General features: G+C 40.5%; 1 protein-coding gene across 2 annotated transcripts in view; it reads right to left on the bottom strand.

The window, feature by feature from the left end:
• The window catches only part of dmd (dystrophin), a 238,097-nt gene that overhangs the window by 120,048 nt on the left and 97,314 nt on the right, over nt 1–20,735 (bottom strand). For both annotated transcript variants that reach the window (XM_065952214.1, XM_065952213.1), the window contains exons 9-16: nt 19,007–19,203; nt 12,901–13,029; nt 10,919–11,014; nt 10,503–10,601; nt 9,122–9,303; nt 7,764–7,914; nt 4,852–4,971; nt 1,195–1,296 (exon numbers count right to left, since the gene is read on the bottom strand). In XM_065952214.1, the coding sequence (XP_065808286.1) occupies nt 1,195–1,296; nt 4,852–4,971; nt 7,764–7,914; nt 9,122–9,303; nt 10,503–10,601; nt 10,919–11,014; nt 12,901–13,029; nt 19,007–19,203 (1,076 nt within the window). The remainder of the gene's footprint in view (nt 1–1,194; nt 1,297–4,851; nt 4,972–7,763; nt 7,915–9,121; nt 9,304–10,502; nt 10,602–10,918; nt 11,015–12,900; nt 13,030–19,006; nt 19,204–20,735) is intronic.

Here is a 20,735-nt window from a genome sequence, read left to right as displayed (position 1 = left end):
AAAGAGGAGTATACAGAGGAAGACAGAAGAGAGGAGGAACGTAGTGAAAAAGGAGATCAGGATAAAGAGAGAACGAGAGGAAATGAGGAGACATGAGCAGGGAGACATCTCATCATGTGGAAGGAGGTGCACTTGGAGTCATTGTCTCCCGCTGCGACAGACAGCTCCTGACTTCAGCTTCCTCCTCAGGTCTATTGTCTGTTACAGCATCTCTTCCTCTGCCCGGGATTATAACGTGAGCATTTCTGTTATCAGCGAGCGGACGGTTCATTTACATCCAGAGCCTGCGGTGCTACTTGAACAACCATTTAGCCAGAGAAGGGGGAAAATTGAATCCAATGTATTTCCTGATGTTTTGAATAATTAATCAAATTAAATCGGGTTCTTATGGATGTCTGGAAGCCATTGCAGCCAATGATTCCTCATAATGAAACACAGTGAAGAGATTATTTCATAATGGTTCTGCACTTATGTGTGCAGCTGAGTAATCACTATTCATCAAATGGGATGATGCTGCGCCTTACAGTCCTACGTTTAGGGCACACTGGTATGACTTTAAATAAATACACAGTGCACACAGTGAGTTTTTAAAGAGTGAGCCCAGTATACAGAAAAAGCAAAAATATAGATTTTATTTAAGTGATATATGACATGCCTAGACAGTGTCACTATTTTCTGCAAATAAAAACAATACATATCTCTTACAGCTGAATGTATAATTCATTTTTAAAGCCTTAAAATGTAATAAATCTAAGAGTAATCAAAGGGGGACCATAACCTGAATCCTGTTAGGGGGGTTTTAATTAAGATTGATCATTTAATCATGTATAATCTGATGCTGTGATTTGAGCTTCCTCAGTTGTGAAACCAGAGAATAAAAACAAATTGGATATCCTGACACATTTCATGTCCTTTACAAAGTCATCAGCTTCTAAAAATAAAAGTCGCAGACAAAGAGCTGAGGAAAAATGACTCATTTCTGATATCAAAAGAGCATCTCATTAATAATTCTCATTAAATAAATCTCTCTAAATCTCATGAACACATCTATGACAGGATAGCTCGTCAAAAGTTTCAAATAAAGAAGAGATCCCCTTCTGGTACATGTCTAATTGAAGCACTGGGGACAAAGTCTGCAGTCCTCTTTTGGTGTTAAATTAAGATTGAAAGTTTAGCTAAGGTGAGGCATCTTACCTGTTCATTTGTGAAGTGCTGCCATTTCAGTAAAATTTCTTGAAGCAGAATCCAGCGTTCTTCTGTCCATCTACAAATGGCTGCCCAGCGGTCACCAAGCACCTGCACACACACACGCACGCACGCACGCACACACGCACGCACGCACACACACACGCACACACACACACACACACACACACAAACAGATCAATATGTATAAAATATAAATCACAGATTGATGTCGAGATTAGCACAGAACTTCTTTTTGAGTCACTGAAATGTTTTCATCACATTGCCTCAAACATTGATGGTTTCACGTCTTAACTTGCCAGTTCAATTTTTTTTGCTGCCAAAAAAGCGGTTTGATTCGTGCTTCTCTCTCTCCCAGAGGGACGGGGCCGATCATGATGTTTGATGGGCATGAAATGCAGAGATGACAGGAACAAAAATATCTCTATATTCCATCCAACCGTATGAAATTCACTGACTGTAGATGTTTCAGATAAAGAACAATGACCGTTGAGTTTAATGATGATCAAATGAAAAGGTGAAATAAAAGGTTGAAGAACTACTCATCAGGTTGTTGTTGTTGTTATTATTTTTCATAAATGTAAATGTGTTTCGATTGTTTGATATGGCCTAAACTAAGGAGGGGCTCCTGTCAACAGGCCTTCAATGGTTGTCCATTAGCCTTAGGCCATGTTGTGTGTCATAGCTTTCATCCAATTTGTGTGCATGACAAAATACAAGTTTAATCCTAAACCAGTCTGACCAGGAGAAGTTTGCAGCTTTATTTCAGTGAACTTACATCATGATACCCGACATGTAGAAAAAGAAAAAGCAGGCATACATGGAAAACAAGCACAACAGCAATAAAAGGATGACCTGCTCTACCTGCTGAAGAGAGTGCATGGTAATCTATTCAGTGGTATTCAAATTCTTACATCACATTTTCAGTGATGATTACATTTCACATGTAGATATTCAGTTGGTTCTAGGTTGCTTACATACATAACTTCTTAACTTGTTGGTTCTATAACTATGTCATGTCTTCACGTTTGAATGTTACATTAGTTATAGGACAGGCTCATAGGAAGCACTGACACAAGCACAGAATCTGTGAGCTGTGAAACTTAATTTTTTGTCTCCATCATATCGATATGTTGGCAGATGACTGTTAGCTGAGCAGAATGCCAGAGACACTCTTCCGTTTCATTTAACTGGCAAAGACGAAAGCCCTCAGAGTGCCCACTGAACAGAGTCATCAGAGACGGAGAGGCAGAGGGAGGCCGGGGAGGAAATGAAAAGACAATGAGATGTAGAAAGAAAGTGAGGGACAAGCGAGCGGCTCGAGACAGACATGGAGAAAGAGACTCAGCAGGTTAATCTTAAGATGAATGGCCTGTAATTAATCAAGCGACAGTGGAACAGCGGGAGAAAGCAGGGAAGGCACCTTCTATTTGCATTTTTACATTCCAGTACACGATGCCCTCTCTCATCTACTCTCTCTCATCTATTCATCTCTCTTATTTTGTATTTTGCAATAGACTGCACTGCAGGAAACCATGCCAGCTAAAGCTCAAACACATACTTTCATTTGGTTTCTAATGATGTTAAGTGAGATTACACTTTGCATGCAGAACAACTTAGGCGTGCTCTGCATTGAAATCGCTTAATATGACACGCTGAATTCAAGATACTCGCAGCTGCATTAATATATTCATGCAAATGACTGTTCTTTTGGAAGTGACTAAAGTTTGGGAGGAGAGATTCTCATTTTGGGCTAATCTGCTTTCAGTACAGAGCAGCTTACTTTTATCCACAGCTCCTCAAACCTTTTCTCCCCAAGGAAAAGTCTCAGTCGCATCCAATTATCTACATTTCTTCATTTCCTGTTCTTGTTCATCGCCGGCTCTGCCCAAATGTACCTCAGACTGCTCACTCGCACATTTCCAGAAGACAATATACTGAACTTCTCCAGATGAAATCACCATGACTTCCAGCGTTTCTCCTCCCAACAACCCCCAGGTCTTAATCAGTTCATATCATGTGCAGCTCAAACAAACTTTTATCTGTAAGAAAGCCTGAAAGTCCAACATCACTGCTCATCCTACGTAACAGAATATCATGAGCACAGAGCCTGAGGCCTGACACAGCTTTAATGTACATGTCTGGAAATCCAGGATCTGGCATTAAGATCTACATATCATTTTTCTATGAATTACTCCATAAACAGGGTCTATTCTTTCATAGATTTAAACACTTCAAAGAGCAAAGAAAAAGTCCAAACTTATCCTGGCACATGTCCACTCTGCCCAGCTGGTAATCCATCTATGTGCTCATTAGGATTTTGATGAAGGCCAGTGTTATCTGAGAGGTATTATCATTAAAAAAATTGACTTTAGTCTTTTTTTTTAGTTTGGAAATTGGAGAAAGTTAGGTGAAATCATCATTTCAAGTTCGACTGGAGTCGGTTTTTTAATTAGATCATCTAATTACACCTCTCCTTCTGTATCAGCTGATTGGACCAGACTGAAGAATGAGAGCTACTTTCTGTTTATCTTCAAATATTCACATTAATGATTTGATGTGAAATGATAGTTAAAGATTTTTAAGTTGGATAAAATGTTTTGCTACATGGACGTAAACTTAAAAAAGGTTGCCTAGGCTATTGCTAAAAACTAAAGATCATCTAACTTAAACCTCTTAAACCCCAGTATAGGCATTTCCTTAACCTGAAAACAGTCAACTCAGGAATCTATACAATTGATATTCTGAAGATGTTGATGACATTTTCTATACTTCATGCAGGTACAGATGCTGGTCTAATTGTTTGTGATGCGTTCTCTCATATTTAATCAATTTCAGAGAGAAACACCTTCCAACATCTGCATCTCAGACTAGGAGTGCGATAGTGTGACGGTGCTTGGACACAGGGCAGCGTTCTGCAATTAAGGCTAGTGAATTAGACGGAGGTGGAGATCAGCGGCTGTAGTTTTAATAGATTTCAGCTTTATACTCTGGGAGTTAACAAGGGGAACTAAGGCCCATGCATCAGGGACCAAGACAAGCGTGGAAAATTAACCGTACAAACAGGCAGCAGAGTTGGGCTCTTAGCTGGAGTTTGTGCAATGATGACTTATAGAGTAAACAAAATCAGCAGAAAGATGCAACACACACACACACACACACACACACACACACACACACACACACACCTCTCTGGCAAGGTCTAATTACAACACAACACCAAAAACAAAACTATCTCCCGTTCAAGCTATTTTCCCAGAGAAACAACAGCAGTGTGCCGAGCCCACTCCCACTCAGACAGAACAAGAGAGCGAGTGAGAGAGAAACACTATTAAAATTAGTGGAAAATTAGGCCTCAAGATATTTGTCTTCCTACAAAATTTCCCCAAAGCTTTGTGTGATCAGCAATTGTCTGCATAGTGAGCATAATGAGCAAGAGTGAGGTGTATATGTGTAGGTGCGCAGGTTCATCTGAGCCTTCTTGAATGGAAAAATGACTAACTGCTCTTAAGTCAGGACAGCTTTTTCAAACGGGGATAACAACCTGGGGATCTATAAAATCTGGATTTTTAGGTAGATGGTTTAGTTTATGATCAGGTTAAGTGTCAGGTCCATAAAGAAAACAGTAAATATTAATGTCCTCACCTGAAGTTTGCTCTCCAAAGCGGCGGTGGCGCTGTCTCCACTGTTCTCGTCCACCACCACCACCATGTGGGTCAGAGAGTTCACCCTCACCTGCTCCAGCTCCAGGTCCTCCTGCAGGAGCTGCAACACACACATGGAGACGAGCATGTCAGTAAAGCCCAGATGAAATCAAATGTCTGGAAGCAACAGAAGCAAAAACACTGTTGATGCCTTTTAAAACCTGCAGGCGGTAAGAACAGAACAAAGTTGTGCCTGAACACTGCAATCATCACTACAAATACCATTTTGACTTTTTTGTGACAGACTTAAACATGGTAGAAAATGTTGATTATTTTCGTCCTATTCAAAAAATGTGTATTGCCTGACACCTTGATTTGGTGTAGTTTTTTTTTACATTTCCTTTCAGAAACTTCAATAAGCTCGGCTCATTTAAGACATCTGAGACTGAAAGGGGCCATCTCCAGCCTTTAATACTTCTTTAAATGTTATCTTTGGATCTTTTTAACCGTCTTTAAGCCCTCAACACTCACATTTCAGCGTAAAACTTAATTCAAATTTAGAATAAAGCTCCATCTTGTGTTATTTATTGGAGGTCTTTTTCTTTCATGTCTTTCATACTGTACTGTTCATTGTGACTGTATGAACACTCTTCAGTGGATTTATGCTTTCATTTTCTACACTTTATAAATCATGTACACATTCACATATTATCACATATTTTTTTTTCTTTGTAACATAACAATGAGTAAGGTCTTTTACCTGCTTTTTGTAACATAACAATGAGTAAGGTCTTTTACCTGCTCTTTTGTAATGTTAACAGACAAAGAGTAAGGTATTTTACCATCAATCAAAAGCCCAGACTCCCATAAGTAATGATACAATTGTTCTTCTTTTTAAAGAGAGAAACTCAAAGATTTTCTAATAACAATGACGATGGAATAAAGCAGCAGATCCAAAAATCTCAGACGCAGGTGGTTGAAGACTGCCTTAAATTATCCGTTCATAATCATTACAGAATTTACTAAAGTTCAGAAACTTTTCAGAGCTCAAGTTCAATATAATGTGTACCACATCTCAAGATGACATTGAGAAGAGCAGGGAGAAAGATATGCTTACTCGAAGCTTTGAGTTCATGAGAATACATATATTAAATCTTCATGCTCATGATTGTATACGGTCACCAAACAAGGAAAAAAACGAAGTGAGTTTGGCTTTTTGCCTTTATTTGATAAGACAGTGGATAGAGCAGGAAATAGAGAGAGTGGAGAATGACCTGCCCGCCTGCTTGGAGGGCTATAACCTCTATACATGAGGCGTGACCTTACCACTATTTGATCTACCCCCTTACAACATCTTCTACTTTAAACTCAGCTGTAAACAGTGAATTCAAAGAAAAGCAGAAGTTACAAACTTGTCCTTATAGTCGTGACCATGAATTGCAATATTTACTCCTGACAAAACACAAAGACATAATACCCCAGAGTACTGTTTTTCTGTCTGTGGTAGACGTATGATTTTGAGATGATTGACAGCTGTGTTTGAGGTGAAATGGTACAGCTTTATGATTGGGGGGGTCATTTGGCCAATCCAAGTCCATTTTCTGTCTCTCGTCTTTTAAGTGTAAAAACAGAAACACAAAACTCTGAACTTTCTGTCCAAACATCAAACACAGTAGTGCCACCACGTGTTGAGTGCTTTCAATTCATTTAAGACACGAAGGGTTGCTTAACCTTCTTTATAACTTAAAATAAGTGAACCTTTAACCTCTCCCACACAAGCGTACCTGTAACTACTCAACTACTACACGGAGGTAAACTGGTCAGCTGTTACTTTTTTTGTAATGTCTCCCTACTACAGCGTACCTTGAATTACTGAATATTACCTGATACACAGTGAGCATGCTAGCTTCCATTCATTGTGCCAATCCACAGTACTCAGCATATCAGGCCAATAAAACAAAGACTTTTGAAAAAGCTGTTGACCCATTTGAGGACCGTCCACGTTGAGTGTGGCATACATGGGCAGAAATTGAGACTTTTGGAAATAACTGCATTTGTTGGCTGAAAGGGTCTTAGTCATGAAATGAACTGAAACTTCAGAGAATAAATTCTGAACTGATGCATGTTGTTGGACTAAAGGAAGCTGTCATAACACAGAGTTACACAAACTGTAACATCTGAACTCTGTTTTTTTAAACACATGACTACGGTGGCCGGTAGGGGTCAAACGATCAGCAACTGACGAAACGACATGCATTCAGAAAAACGCGCAGCAGATATAGAAACGCTGCACATTCAAAAGCAAATGTACAGATCTCGTCCCCGACCCCGGACTCGCTTTATCTCTGCGTTTCAGTAACACTGAAGTTATCCTGTGTCTTTCAACGATACAACTTCCCTATCTAAACATAACTTTCTGATCCTAGCTGTCTCTCTTACTCTCTCACGTAAATAAACCAAAATGAACAGTTCCAGCGCCCCTACAGGCCTGGAGCACTTCCGTTTAAGGATTAACTTGCAGCGTTTCTGTGTTTGCAGTTGTTTTCTGGTTGTGTGTGTTTTGACTTAAGTTTCGTTTCTGTACTTGCAGCGCGTTTGATGCTTATGCAGTTGTTTCGCCTATTTGCAGCGCGTTTGTGTCTTTGCAGCGCGTTTGTGTCTTTGCATTTGTTGTGGTAGTTTGTATTTGCGTTTGAATGTGCAGCATTTCTATATATGCTGCACGTTTTTCTATATGTATGTCGTTTCATCAGTTGCTGAGCGTTTGACCCCTACCGGCCACCGTACATGACCACTTGTTTATTATGAAAACTTTGATAGACTAAGAATTTGAAAGACTTAAACTTTAAGTTAATAACAGCATGTTGCATTGGGTTAGTTTATAGGCATGTTAAAAAACAGGGCTCAGCCCACCTTGTGCTCTTCCACTTGGTGCTTGACGTCCTCCAGGTCGGGACCCAGTGGCTGAGCCCCCATCCTCTTAATCCTCGCCTCAGTCGCGTCTAACCAGTTTGTGAGTTGCTGCAACTGCTGGTGTTGCAGGTCCATCAAGACCTCATGGAGTCTGAGAATGAAAGAAAATTCAGTCAGCTTGTTTCACTCACATGGCGAGTCTGCAGGGCTCGCCATGATCAAAACCAGAGTCCTGCTGAAGAACAGTTCAGAGAGCAGAAGGTCTGGTTGAACACGCTGATGCCCCAAGCAGTGACTGCTGCTCATCTAATTGGTAGAAACTTTTAAAATCACCCATCCTGCTCTCACATTCACCCCTGCACTACAGCAGACCTGGGCTGTCTTGTCTAAGTGGTATTTGGTAGTCAAGGCCATGTCTGCAAAGCTTTGTGCCTGAATCACAAGATTATCAAAGGAGATAGCTCAACAGTTAATTAAATTTGGCTCGGTGTCAGTTATCATCCGATTCACCATGATTAGAAAGGCCGCGGCTCTTTGTGTCCATGAATGTTGGCTACTGTGGAGACCTTCTTTCATTGTGTGTAAAAAGATGACACTTTATTTAGAGGCCTAAATGAAGATAGAACAAAACATGTACAGTTCATAATGAAGTTTACGAGATATGATTGACATCATTTCTATATGTGTTTGAGTTTGTCTCAACATCTTTTACTGGAGAATACATTCTATCAATATGACTATTCTTCACAAGGTCTCTTTATTCCAAACTATTTATTTGAGAGCTCTGACTCTTTTGTTCATTCTCATAATTGGAAAGGAAAACATCTTTCTATGTGACGGCATGACTTTGCCTTACATCAGATATGCTACTTACATCTGTTGCTGGTCTAGATTAATTTACACCAGAAACTTTAACTGTGACGGTATATATCAGCATGGAACATGTTAGAAAGTTGTCAGGGTACGGGTGTCAGACCATCAGTTTTAGGAATTACCCCACAACAACAGAGACATGCTGTAACTGAAAGAAAGTGCTGCAATCATACAGAACATCTGCATGTACAGCTTATTTATTGCAAATATAAAACATCATGCAAAATCAGAAGCACACAGACTCAGTCAATCATTGGACAGCTGAAGACGATGATAGAAATTGACCCATTAATGCAGTCGTTTTCTTTCTTTTGCAGCAGGTTTTGATTGTTGCATTTGTTGTGGACTTGTATCCATTTTTAAATATGCATTCTTTCTTAATTTGCAGACATTCCTCCTTATGGAAACAGTTTGGGCTCTGCAGAGGGATTGGCCTTGCTAGCCTCTGTTGAACATGCAGGCTAACAAGGACCATAAATATTTACCTGCTCTGTCTCTCCATGCTCGCAACTCTAAGGTGCTCCCATCGCGAGTTCAGGAGGTTCATCTGCTCCCTGACCTCTGAGTCCTCGTCCTCGCTCAGGTTCCCCTCCCCTAGCAGGGCAGCTCCAGCCCGGAGGACCCGCCCCACGCTGCTCTGGTGAGTGGTCAGCTCCACCATGTACCCCTGGTGAGACACAGACACATTTCACACACATAGTCATACTCATTTTGCCTAATTGCTCATCTGTAAGAAGAGTAGTGCCTCACATCAGTACTCCCACTGAATGACCTCTCACCATTCCCTTTAACTGCTCTCCAAACACACTTCCACCTCCCGCTTTAGTTCTTAATCTATTCTCCCTCAAGCACTTAACTCTTATATGATCCTTCTAGGGTCTCACACAGAGAACCGGTCAGGGTTAATTTAATTTTCAGAGCATAAAAAGTCGATTGCAAGCCAGTGTTCCTGTAAGTCCACATTCATCAGTCTTATTTGAACACTTACAGGAGCTTTAAAACAGCTGGTCTGTGCTGCAAGAGCTGAAACTCCACACATCAATTCAAAATGAGTTATAAACTCTGTTCCTTATATGAGACCTACAGAACTCTGTAACTATTCAGGGCACCTAGGAATTTGCTTATTGTTCAAAAGTACTTTTGTAGCTTTGATTTTCAATGTGTCATTGTCTTCTTGTTTGTTGCCTTCTACCAACTAACAGCAGATATAGTCTTTTTTTTTTTTTTTTTTTAGATGAAGGGCCACTTTACACTCATTACAGCAGCCTCTCAAGCCTGGACCTTTAGTGATGCTCAAAGAGGCTCATTCTTGTCTCTAACTACACCGTTTTTCTACTTATTGGAGATGGTATGTTGTTATGGAATGATTGCTGCTATTACTATAACGTCTTTGTTGTTGTTGCTTTCTTTTTTTTTTCCTTTTTTTTTGGGGGGGGGGGGGGGGGGGCGGCTGGGTTTTGCCTCTGTAGAACTGAGTAGAAAGGGAAAACAATCTATGTGCTGTGCTTGTTTACAGCTACTGCAGGGGAACATAATTGTTGTTTTGTTATGACTGCGAGAAACTCTCATTTCAAAATATTTAACATCTCATTATGTTGCTCCATTTAACAGCCCATTATATATGCCTAACTTGTCTTTATGATATCAAAGAGATGCTCAGTTATGGACAAAAGAATTAGAAAATTAATGATGATGGTTTGACCAATTCAAGCCTTCTTTTAATTAGGATGTCAGTGCTTTGGCACCGCTCGACAAAGTGTGGAACTGTATTTCCAACATAAACACTGCTCCATTAAGAACAACGGAGAAGTTGTTCTCATAACATTATTGTTTGTCAAACCAGGATTTGACTCTTCTAGCTCTCACCTCATGTGTGTGAAACTGCTCCTTCACTTCCTCCACGTTGTTCGAGATTGAAGGTTGGCCCTGGAGTCCATCCTCAGCCGACAGCAACCACGTCAGAACCTTCAAATTCACATAAATATGATCAATCAATCAATCGTTGTATAGCGCCAATTCACAACAAATGTTGTCTTTACAAAAAGCAGGCAAAAGACCCCACAAGTTCACAACAACAGGGAAACACATCAGCCATTGTGACAGTGGGCTGAATTGATACGTCTTAAAGATTTGTTTTAAACACATGGAGCTCTATGATACTTTTAGCTCGTTGAATGGACATACAACACTTTATAGTAGTCTGCAATCATTGTTGTTTTGGCTCTATTTGTTAAGTAACAGAAGAAGAGTTAACAAGAGTTCATCAATGATCAGCACCATACCTCTTCCAGTGCAGCCTGGTAGCTCTCCAGGCTGGTGGAGCCTGGTGGCAGAGGGCTGAGGCCCCGCTGCAGCTCCTCCTGGCTGGGAGTGAGGAACTAAAGATGGAGTAAGGAGGGGAGATAACAGAGGGAGATTGTGGAGAGGAATGTGAGGAGAAGAGGAGGAATAAAGGGCGTCAGTGTTGAGACATGGAGAGAATGGAGAAGGAAGAGAGGGAAGGAAACAGAAAAATATGCAAAAAGTAGAAGGAGCATGGAGGTAGGGAGGCAAGAAGAAAAAGAAACAACAGGCAGCATGAAGGAAAGGTGGGAGGCAGAGAAGATGGAGAGAGACGAGGAGAGGCCTGTTAGTGTTTTCCATTACTGGTGCAGACAAGCAGTTCTGGCCTTTGTCCAACCTTAACAACTGGTCCTCTTGCTCTCCGGCTCTCTCTTCCACTCTCTCACCATATCTCTCTTTGTGTGCCCGCTACTGATGTGGACACGAACAACTTCTCTCTTTTTATCTCTGCTCTACGCTCCTCCTCTCACTCTATTCTTCTCGCCGGTAATAAGGTTCTGAAAAGATACACAGGGCCCTTCCACGGAGCTGATAACCGTCCAGCCACAGTCAGCACTGCTCTCTGTCTGTGTTGTTTATCAAATGTGTGCTGGAGAAGTCTTCTGACAGAATTTGAATCTTGTTCCGAATTAAAAAATGAATTAAATGTCAGGTATGAAGAATGATTCTAAAGAGTAACTCTACTATGTTGTCCTTAGAATACACGGTTTTCTGATGCTATCTGAGGACAATGTGTTGTAAAATGTCATCTCTGTTCCTCATTTCCTGGAGATGAGAAACTTTGTTGCATGGAGACAGTTTTTGTGTGCTAGGTTCTGCTTTACATCCTCCATTTCAAAGAACAGTGGGTGTGCTACAGGGAGGATAATCTGACAAATTATCTTTTCTTCTTGCAAGGCCTTTTAGGTGCCAGCCAAGTCGAGTCAAGCCCCCCGCTGATACATTCAATATTTGACACAGTCTCGGAATACTTTCCACCCGAGCCTGAGTAAATCATGGGCAACATTTAGTCACGCAGCGCAGGATGACCGCTTTGAAAAGACATCTGATCGTTTGGAAATGTCATGTTTTGGAGTAGAAGGGACACATCAAAAAAGTACCAGACGGGTGGCAGCACAGAGGATGTTTCATTGTGTTACCGGCTGCTGCAGTGGAGAAATAGTCAGCTGGCTGTAAACATGCTAGAAGATTAACTTGCCAACAGTCCACTAGCTCTGTCATTGCTTTGATAAGAACAGGAAGTCCTTCCATGTAGAGCTAGGAACATGATGTTTGCTGTGGTATGTTTTTGTTAAAGCTCGATTATTATTGCAACTTGACACCGACATTGAAAAGCTTTCTTTGTAAAAAGCAGAACTGTTTGTTTGAATTTGATTTGGTTATTCGTTAAAGATTCTCAGCAATGGATTTGCAAATCTTGATGCTAAGCTATGCTAAACTTTGAACTCTCTTGTCAAGAAAGTATGAAACGGCTGTCTGCATCACCGCTGGTTAAACTAAGACCCCATAGGCAAGTTAGCACCACTTCTAACTCGTGAAGTGCTTAAAGGAATTTGGCAAAGCAGTTGTGAAATACACACAAATCATGAATTAAAACAGAACGCAAAAAATGTCCAAGTCAACAAGTCTCATAAGTCTTCACCACTTCAAGTAAAAAAAAAAAAAAGTAATTTAAATTTCCAAAGGGTCTTCACTTTGGGAAGTTGGGGAGTAGCATAAGACACACCACTTTTTAATCTTACAATAGCTACGAGTAAAGATGCATCGGGATGAAGACTCATTCTTTTGGAGGCTTGCTGTGATTGGACATTTTTTGTATATGACAGACAAACAAGGACAGACGGTACAACAGGTGTGCAGCCAAAACATGCTCCGACAGACGGACGTTTGGCGTGGAGTGTTAGCATTGCGAGACACGGACCTGATCAGTAAAACGCCTCCTCTTTTGCTCGGGCGACTTGACATATGCAGCCTGGGTGTAGGCATAGCTTTTATAGCGAGGCTGAGGGGAGGGGCTCCGCACTCGGCCCTGAGCCACACTCACTGTGATCTGAGAGAGAGATGGAGAGAAGAGGACAGAGACAGAGAGAGAAATGTGTTGGTGGGAGAGCAAAGAGAAGACAGGCGAAAGAATGCAAAACAGAGAGCGATGGATCACAAAGCCAAATCGCACAGACGAAGAAGAAGCAGAAAATGAAGGAGCAAAGTGAAATAGATGGAAAAAAAAAAAAGGAGAAAGTACAGGGAGAGCGTGGTGATGAGGCAGAGAAGCAGAAAAGAGAAGAAAAAAAGAAACATGAATAATCACATATAAAGCTCTGTTTCCATCCAAATGTCAAGCTAATTTTAGTTGAACTTTAGAAATACAGATTAGCTGCATTTCCATTACCAGAGTGTCGAAAAACACATTCACGAGAGAAATGGAAAGACTCGGAAATTTATTTTGGGCAAGTAGTAATTTACTTTCATTTAAGCAACTGTTACAAGTGCTGCCTTCTTTAATGCTCGCTGGAAAAGAACAACAAGACTAATAAACCGTCTCGGGCATCTTGTTCAGCTCAGGATGTTTGGTGTGAACCATCAACATCTCAGAAGTCTCTATAAGGAACAGATTTATAATTACACTGAAGTTTAAGTATGTTCAGAAGAATTGAACACATTTCATTTAAAAGAGGGAGTTTGATCTATATGTTCATTGTCGAGTTGTGAATTAAAATGTTTTCGACTTTCTTTGTACATTAAAACCAGACAGAATCAGGTAATGAGCCGGATTAAAGTTATGACACATTTAGCTAGATTCAATGAAGTATTTGTAGTCTTTAAGTATTTAGTAGTTTGAGTTACTTTGTCATCAGGCTCAGATAAAAGGAAAAAGATTTATTTGTGTGTTTTAACGATTACGGTTGGTTGATAGATGATAGATTGTAAAGTCTGTTTTGTGTAGCCATGTGGGTCTCCACTTCTAACAGCACTCTTCCTTAACATAGTTCATTTTGTAGATATTCACAAAAAGATGAAGAAAAAGTGATTTGATTGTGGATCATACATTTTGAATGAATTATAATATGGTAAATACCCAGAAACACCATTTCCCTGTTAAATGTGGTAGTTTTAAAGTATTAAGAAATACATAAAATTATATTTCAGAATTGTAATATTATTGAAACAAGTAGAAGTAGAATTAGTAGAATACCAAGGCATGTTTAGTTTTCACCACAGATGATTATGTAACTGTAAAGGTAAGAGACATTTGAGTAGAAATATGATGAGGTATTATTGTTTTCAACTTTAATTCTTCAGAAACATCCATGGATGGAAACTCGGCGACATATAAAGCTGACATGACAGTGAGACAGAGAGAGCAGATGTGTTGTGCGGAAGACAGAAGCACAGAATGAAAGCTGTTGTTGTTGTTGTTGTTGTTGTTGTTGTGAGCAGCTCCTGTCTAATAAACAATGTCCAGCTCCAACAGATCATCCACAAACGTCCACACATCAACGGCTCCTTCTCTGTCTGCTGATCTCGTCACTTCTTTTACACAATGGTTTGAGGGGGAAAAACCTGGTGGGAAAAAGATCACTGGCCCGTGTGTCAGCTTCCAGCTTCACATTCATAAAGGAAAATGTAGTCCCAACTAGGAGCATTGTTGTTAAACTGAAGTCTTTAGCAATCTACCCTCATCTGTCCTTTATTAGCTCGCAAACAACCGATTGATCTTTAAGTTATTAGATCTCACTAAATGTTTAATCAGTAGATGATGCCTCATGCTTTGAGCTTGAACTCATTTTTTAGTTTAGCTTTTTCTTGTGGTTGGCTAACTCATGAAAGAAGGGAAGGGATCAATTCTTGATCTCGCCTTAAAAGCTCCCATCAGTTAATGTATCAACCAAACAGAAACAGCTTTGTTACAGGCTTTAATAACAGCTTTTAGTTACATTAAGTGATTAATGACTTATTAGCTATGATGCAGCAAAGTTTATTAAATGTTTCCTTTTTGTGCGTGGGCGGAAATATGCTATAATATGCCCTCCTGGATAAAACCAATTACATATCAGCATTACTTAATTTTTCTTTGCAGTTTTATTTGCATTTGGATTAACATATGAGATTTAACGTGTTTATTAATAAGCTTTTTAAGTGTTGCGAGAGCAGATTGTTTCCTCTGTATAAAGAGCCACCTTAGCTGTCTGCATCCTGACTGGGGTCAGCTGAGAGTGCAGAGCTGAGAGTGCAGAACTGAGAGTGCAGAGCTGAGAGTGCAGAGCTGAGAGTGCAGAGCGGCAGCTTTTGGCAGAAGTTAGAAAGAAGTTCACCTGAAGTGTTGGTGAGCTGCACACAAACTCAATCTTTTATTGCATTATTCATTTAAGAGTGATAATCCTGAACCTTTCCAGATGTTAAACATGCCTGATGAAATCTAAAAAAGATGGCTTATTAAAAATGCCAATGAGTCACTAATGATTCATTAAGTGTGCAGGGAGCACACAGTTTTAAAAGAAGCCTCTTGGATATAACTCACAGTTGGCTGTGCAGCTACTGTGTCATTTGGAATCTACAAATGGGGGATGACTGTGTTTGTGCCTTTCAGCGCTGCTTCTTCATGTGCATTAACACTTAACATGGTCTACTCAAAGACAGAGGCAATTACATAAATACTTCATTAGTCTGAGGATGACTCAGCAACAACAGAAAATAGAATCTAAAGTGCAAGTCAGAGCCAGAGTCATTATTTCTGTGATATATTCAACTTACTTTAATGACTCAAACGGCTCTCTCATTGAAAAATTGTCCACGGTTGAGAATGCCAAATCCAACAAACTTTGTCACTACAGTAGAGGCACAATACTGCCTAAAGTATGACGACACAAAGACGCATCCAGGCAAGGCAACTTCATCCTGAAATCACACAGCACTCTAAATTTACAGGTGTCATATTTCAGAAGCAGAGCTCTCACTTCAGAAGGACAGATAACATCTAATTGACGACTGATTCTCCTGCTTGTTTGACATTCCCAAGCCGCCTTTTCTGACCGCCTCTGCATCGCTAAAACCAAGTCAACCATTCTACCACAGACATCGTAAAAGTTTAATCTCTTCCCGTCTCTGCTCTTTCTCCCTAGCCATCAATCTCCCCTTTCACCTCCGTCCTCCTCCTCTCTTTTCTTCTTCTCCTCACCTGTCAGTGTTCTCTGCCTGTCCTCTGCTTGTGTTTCAACCCCTTGCAGTTTTCCACTTTTTTTCTTTCAAGGTGGATTAGGCGGTTTCCTTGTTGTAAAGAGCAGAAAGCCAGAGGCGATCCAGCCCTCAAAGAGTTTCTACCTTCTCTTGGTGGGGTTTTAGTGCAATAGGGCACACGAATCAACATTACAGAAAAGGCTGACCTTGTCAAGTTTTTGTACAATTTTCTCAAACTTTGCTTTGAGTAAATTTCCCTGCATTTTTTCCATGGAGTGTCTCCTTCTTGCTGAGTCCCAGGTGGTGGTGGTATAGTGTTGATGTAAGGAGGTGGTGACAGCGCGGCTCTGATGATGACAGATGAGGGGGGAGGTAGATAATAGATGTTGTCAGTTACTCTTTTTTTTCCTCCTCTCGTCTCTCGTTTTATTGCTGTCTGACTTGTTCCTCACGCTCCCTATTTGTCTGCTCCATCTCACTCTTCATTGTTCTGCTCTCCACCTTTTCATCTTCCTTTACATCTTCACACCTCCTACACTTCCTCTCTTTGCCCTCTTGTGTTTTTTTACCTTTATTTCTACTTTTTCCTCTCTGTTCATCTTCATTTCTCTCTTCGTCCGTGTGATTCCCAGTAGACAAAGACATGCCGTTTCTCTCTGCTCTCAGACAGAGTGCTGGTGAAGGGAGGGGTTGATGTGGCCATTAAACTGAGTGAGATAATAATATTACCAGCCATTACTCCAGGAAGCTCTCTCCATCCTGCTGCGATTTGGCGCGATAGCATGACACTGACCTCAGCTTAACTGGGCTCTAAAGGTCAGTGCCGGTAAAGCTCATTTGTGCCTTCATACAGCTCTTTCATTCAGAGTTTCAGTCGCAGTTAACGCTTCATTTTCATTCCAATGCTCACAAATTCCAACTGGTGACATATAGGCCCAGATAAGAGATTTATCAATACAGGAAAGGAAAACCAAACAGTAAACCAGTTCAATCCAAATATAGCTATATCGGTTTATCCACTCTGTTGATGAATCTGACATTAAATGTATATCTGCATCTGTATTACAATAAATTCTCTTTTTGACTGTTCTTTATCAGCCTAAAGCTGCAAAAGAAACAAAAGTGAAAGTAATATTTTCAACTCTCCGTTACACTGTTTTTTTTCTTTCTTTCAAACATATCAGTGGAAGAGTGAAGAAATGAACTGTTTAGTTTTAAAGTACACCCAACAGCAGTGGTATAATGAGAAGTAGATTTGGAGCAGTAAAGCAGTGAGTTTATCTTCTCATGGGGTGCATATCATAATTTGGATTATTTCCCAACTCAAATCTTTGCTGATAATCACATTATTTTGATAATTATTCTGCAGTTTCTCCTCTTTATCATGCCTTGTAATTAAAGTGCTTTGGATAATCAGCTCACTGCTGCTTCCTTCAGGAAACAAGCTTTAACTTTGTGATACCACAGAGAAGTAAATATGCTATCAAACTACTAATTATCCAATTTATCATTCAAAATAAACAGCTTTTGATAATCTCTTTAACAATGCTTGTGAGCATGTGCGGCTGCTGGTTAGCGCCTTCATTTTATTTGCATAACTGCAGGGAAAGACAAGTTTTAGATCTTCTCTTATCTTTGTGTAGCTCGGAGGGATGTCAAAATTAAGTACGGTTACCCGACCCTTCATTATCAAATTCACTCTCTGAGATATTAAACCTCTGTAGAAATGCTTTGATTTATTCTGTTGTTGGTGTTGCCACCATACAGCGCTGATAAAAGGAACCTCAGAGGACATTTCAGAGCAGGGATCATCCCCTTCACTTTATTTCATTCCTGTGGTTTCACTAAAAAGCCTCAACAGAAAGAGGGTCCTGCTGGGAATTTCACAAGCCCACTTAGTAATCTTGCTAAAGTGGCAGGTTGGCGGGATGCTAAGGAGGAGTGTAAACTCGTTTTGTAACTGGGACAGATAATCCTGTTCTGTAGCTGATAATATGCAGTCTACAAGCAGCTGCAGTCATTTAGTTGTATAATATGCAATACTACAGAGTCTACTTGAGTGTTATTGTTTAGTGTGGGCGCTGCCTCAACAACAAAGCAATGATTGTAAATGTGAAGAAGCATCTATAAAGACCAAGTGAGTGTACAAAAGCAAAGCACAGAAACACTGCAAGCAAACCTTCATGGTAACAGTTAGAACACAAACACTCAAGTCAAGAAGCCACCGTCACCATCGACTTGTTCTCATGATGATTGACAGGCGGGTCAATCCAACAGATGTCACCACAGCAACACATGTAGAATGTTACTATGGCAACGGGATACCATGCACTGTGACGTTATGTAGGGCTCGTTACTTTTGGTTTCAAATGATAAAGTCCTGTCTTTTTGTCTGTTGGAGGTTCATTTGTTTTACAGCAATGCTCAATAATAAACAAGAAGACCTGCTAAACATGGAGCAACTTCATTCAAAGGGGAATATTTTTGACTTCATGTGGCAAAAGAAGGAGACGATCCCATAAAAAATGCTATAGCGCCTTTGATGAGTGAGAGGCTGACGAGTATTCATTCCAAATACATACAGAAGTTGGCCAATTTCATCCTATTAACCTCTCCACGTTCTACTCCTGACAGATTGTCTGTATGCAAGAAGATATTCAAGTAAACAAAGAAGAAGTTTTATTCTTTCGATGCACAGGGACTTCAAATATTTATGAAAATTGCTTCAAGGTAATATTGCAGTTTGAAAAAACCTCAAGTTGCTAAAAAGCCAAAAACAGTGAGCCAAAACATCATCACATGGCAACCTTAGTAACCGCACCAATGAATCAATGTGTGTGCTTGTATCCAACCTGTTGGGAGAAACGCTGCTGGGTCTGGATCTGGTAGTGCTCCTCTGTCGTCACCCTGCCGATGTTTGCTGCGCCCGCCCGCGGCAAAGTCTCCACCTCCTTGATGGCCTCCATGGAAATGCTCTGGGGGAGCACCTGGAAGAGTGACGTCACGTACATGATGACACTCTTCTTGTCCGGGTGAGGCACGGCTACATCTGGGGAACGGAAAGAGGAGTCGACTCAAAAAGTCAAGAACAAACTCCTGTCATCATTTTCATTAAGTTTTTTTTCCCTTTTCATAGTGAAATTCTTCAAAGCCTTTTCAAAACTAAATCCACTCGGGAAACATTGAACTATTTTGTGTTTGTGTTAGAAAACCAGCGATGTTCAAAGGTCAAAATCAAGAAGAAAAGATCACGTTTAAATTTGTAAAGTTTTGTTTCTGTAGACAAGCAGACAAGATTAATTAATTATTGAAGTTGAAATGAGCATTTTCGAGTTGATGGACAGAAAATGTATCTTCTTCAAACTTCAAATTAAAAGCACACTTTTCATTTAAACTGTTGGTCTGACAAACAAGATCTGAAGATGTCAACATGGAATAAAAAAATGAAGCAATCTGAAAAAGAATCATGAGTTGAAGCCTTAACATAGAAAGAGTTTAAGTTGAGGGAGTTCTTTCAATGACATGGAGCTTAACATGAATCTGAGTATGTGAAGCATCCATGATGCTGCAGGGTGATGCAGTAGACTGCTTTCATCTGCAAAAACAGATTTGGCTCATTTTTCTTTGTGCTCATGAATAACTGTAGGCCACTGTAGAGGCTGCTTTTATTTCCCATAGCATCAATGCGTGTGTGTCAGCCTGTGTCTGCCCTGAATCTTCCAGCAGAATTAAGTCTGGGCAAACTTTTTTTTCCTGCAGGTGGAGGAGCGATGATTTCAGGAAGGGTGGCCAAGAGCCTGTGGCCCGGCCAGTCAGCTCGGGGCAAAACTAATAGAGACAGATCACAGCACGGCCGAGACACTGCAGATAAATGAAGACTATAAGAGACTGAGACGCAGATAGAGAGAGGGGGGAGAAAAAAATAGAGGGTGAGGTGAAGGAGCGCTGAAAGGGAGGAGAGAAAGACAGACACAGGAGGGCTAATGAACTGATGGTTGTGGTAACAATGTGCAATAATAATGAACAGGAGAAGGAGGAAGAGAGATGACAAGGTAGAAGAGAAAGTAACCAGACACAAAGTAACAAAAAAGAAGTTTGTGCTTATAAAGATGTCTGTGTGTGTGTGTGTGTGTGTGTGTGTGTGTGTGTGTGTGTGTGTGTGTGTGTGTGTGTGTGTGTGTGTGTGTGTGTGTGTGTGTGTGTGTGTGTGTGTGTGTGTGTGTGTGTTCGAGTCATATTTTTGGCTGTGGCATACTGATTTATCAGCATCACAGAGAAATTGTGGGATGTTATTGTTTGTCTGAGGAAGACAAACAGCTCCATAAATAATTGTGCCATCTGCAAGTGTGTGTCTGAGTGTGCACACCGCCCTCGCTTGCGTCGTCCACTTGCTTGTTTTCCGTCCCATGATCTCCATATCAATCATTTCACCAGAGCCACGTGTGTGAATGCTAATGACGCTCTGCGGGTGTCTGTGTGTGTTTGCACGTCTGGATATTTGACTTTGGGAGTGTATTTCTTTTATTATTACGCTTGAATTTAATGTGTGTTTATTTGTGTTTGTGTGTGTAAGTATGGAGG

Source organism: Labrus bergylta, chromosome 24 (assembly GCF_963930695.1).
Source record: "Labrus bergylta chromosome 24, fLabBer1.1, whole genome shotgun sequence".
NCBI classification, from domain to species: Eukaryota; Metazoa; Chordata; class Actinopteri; order Labriformes; family Labridae; genus Labrus; species Labrus bergylta.
The sequence above is the reverse complement of the archived record's forward strand: the minus strand, read 5'-3'. Positions and strand labels throughout refer to the sequence as shown.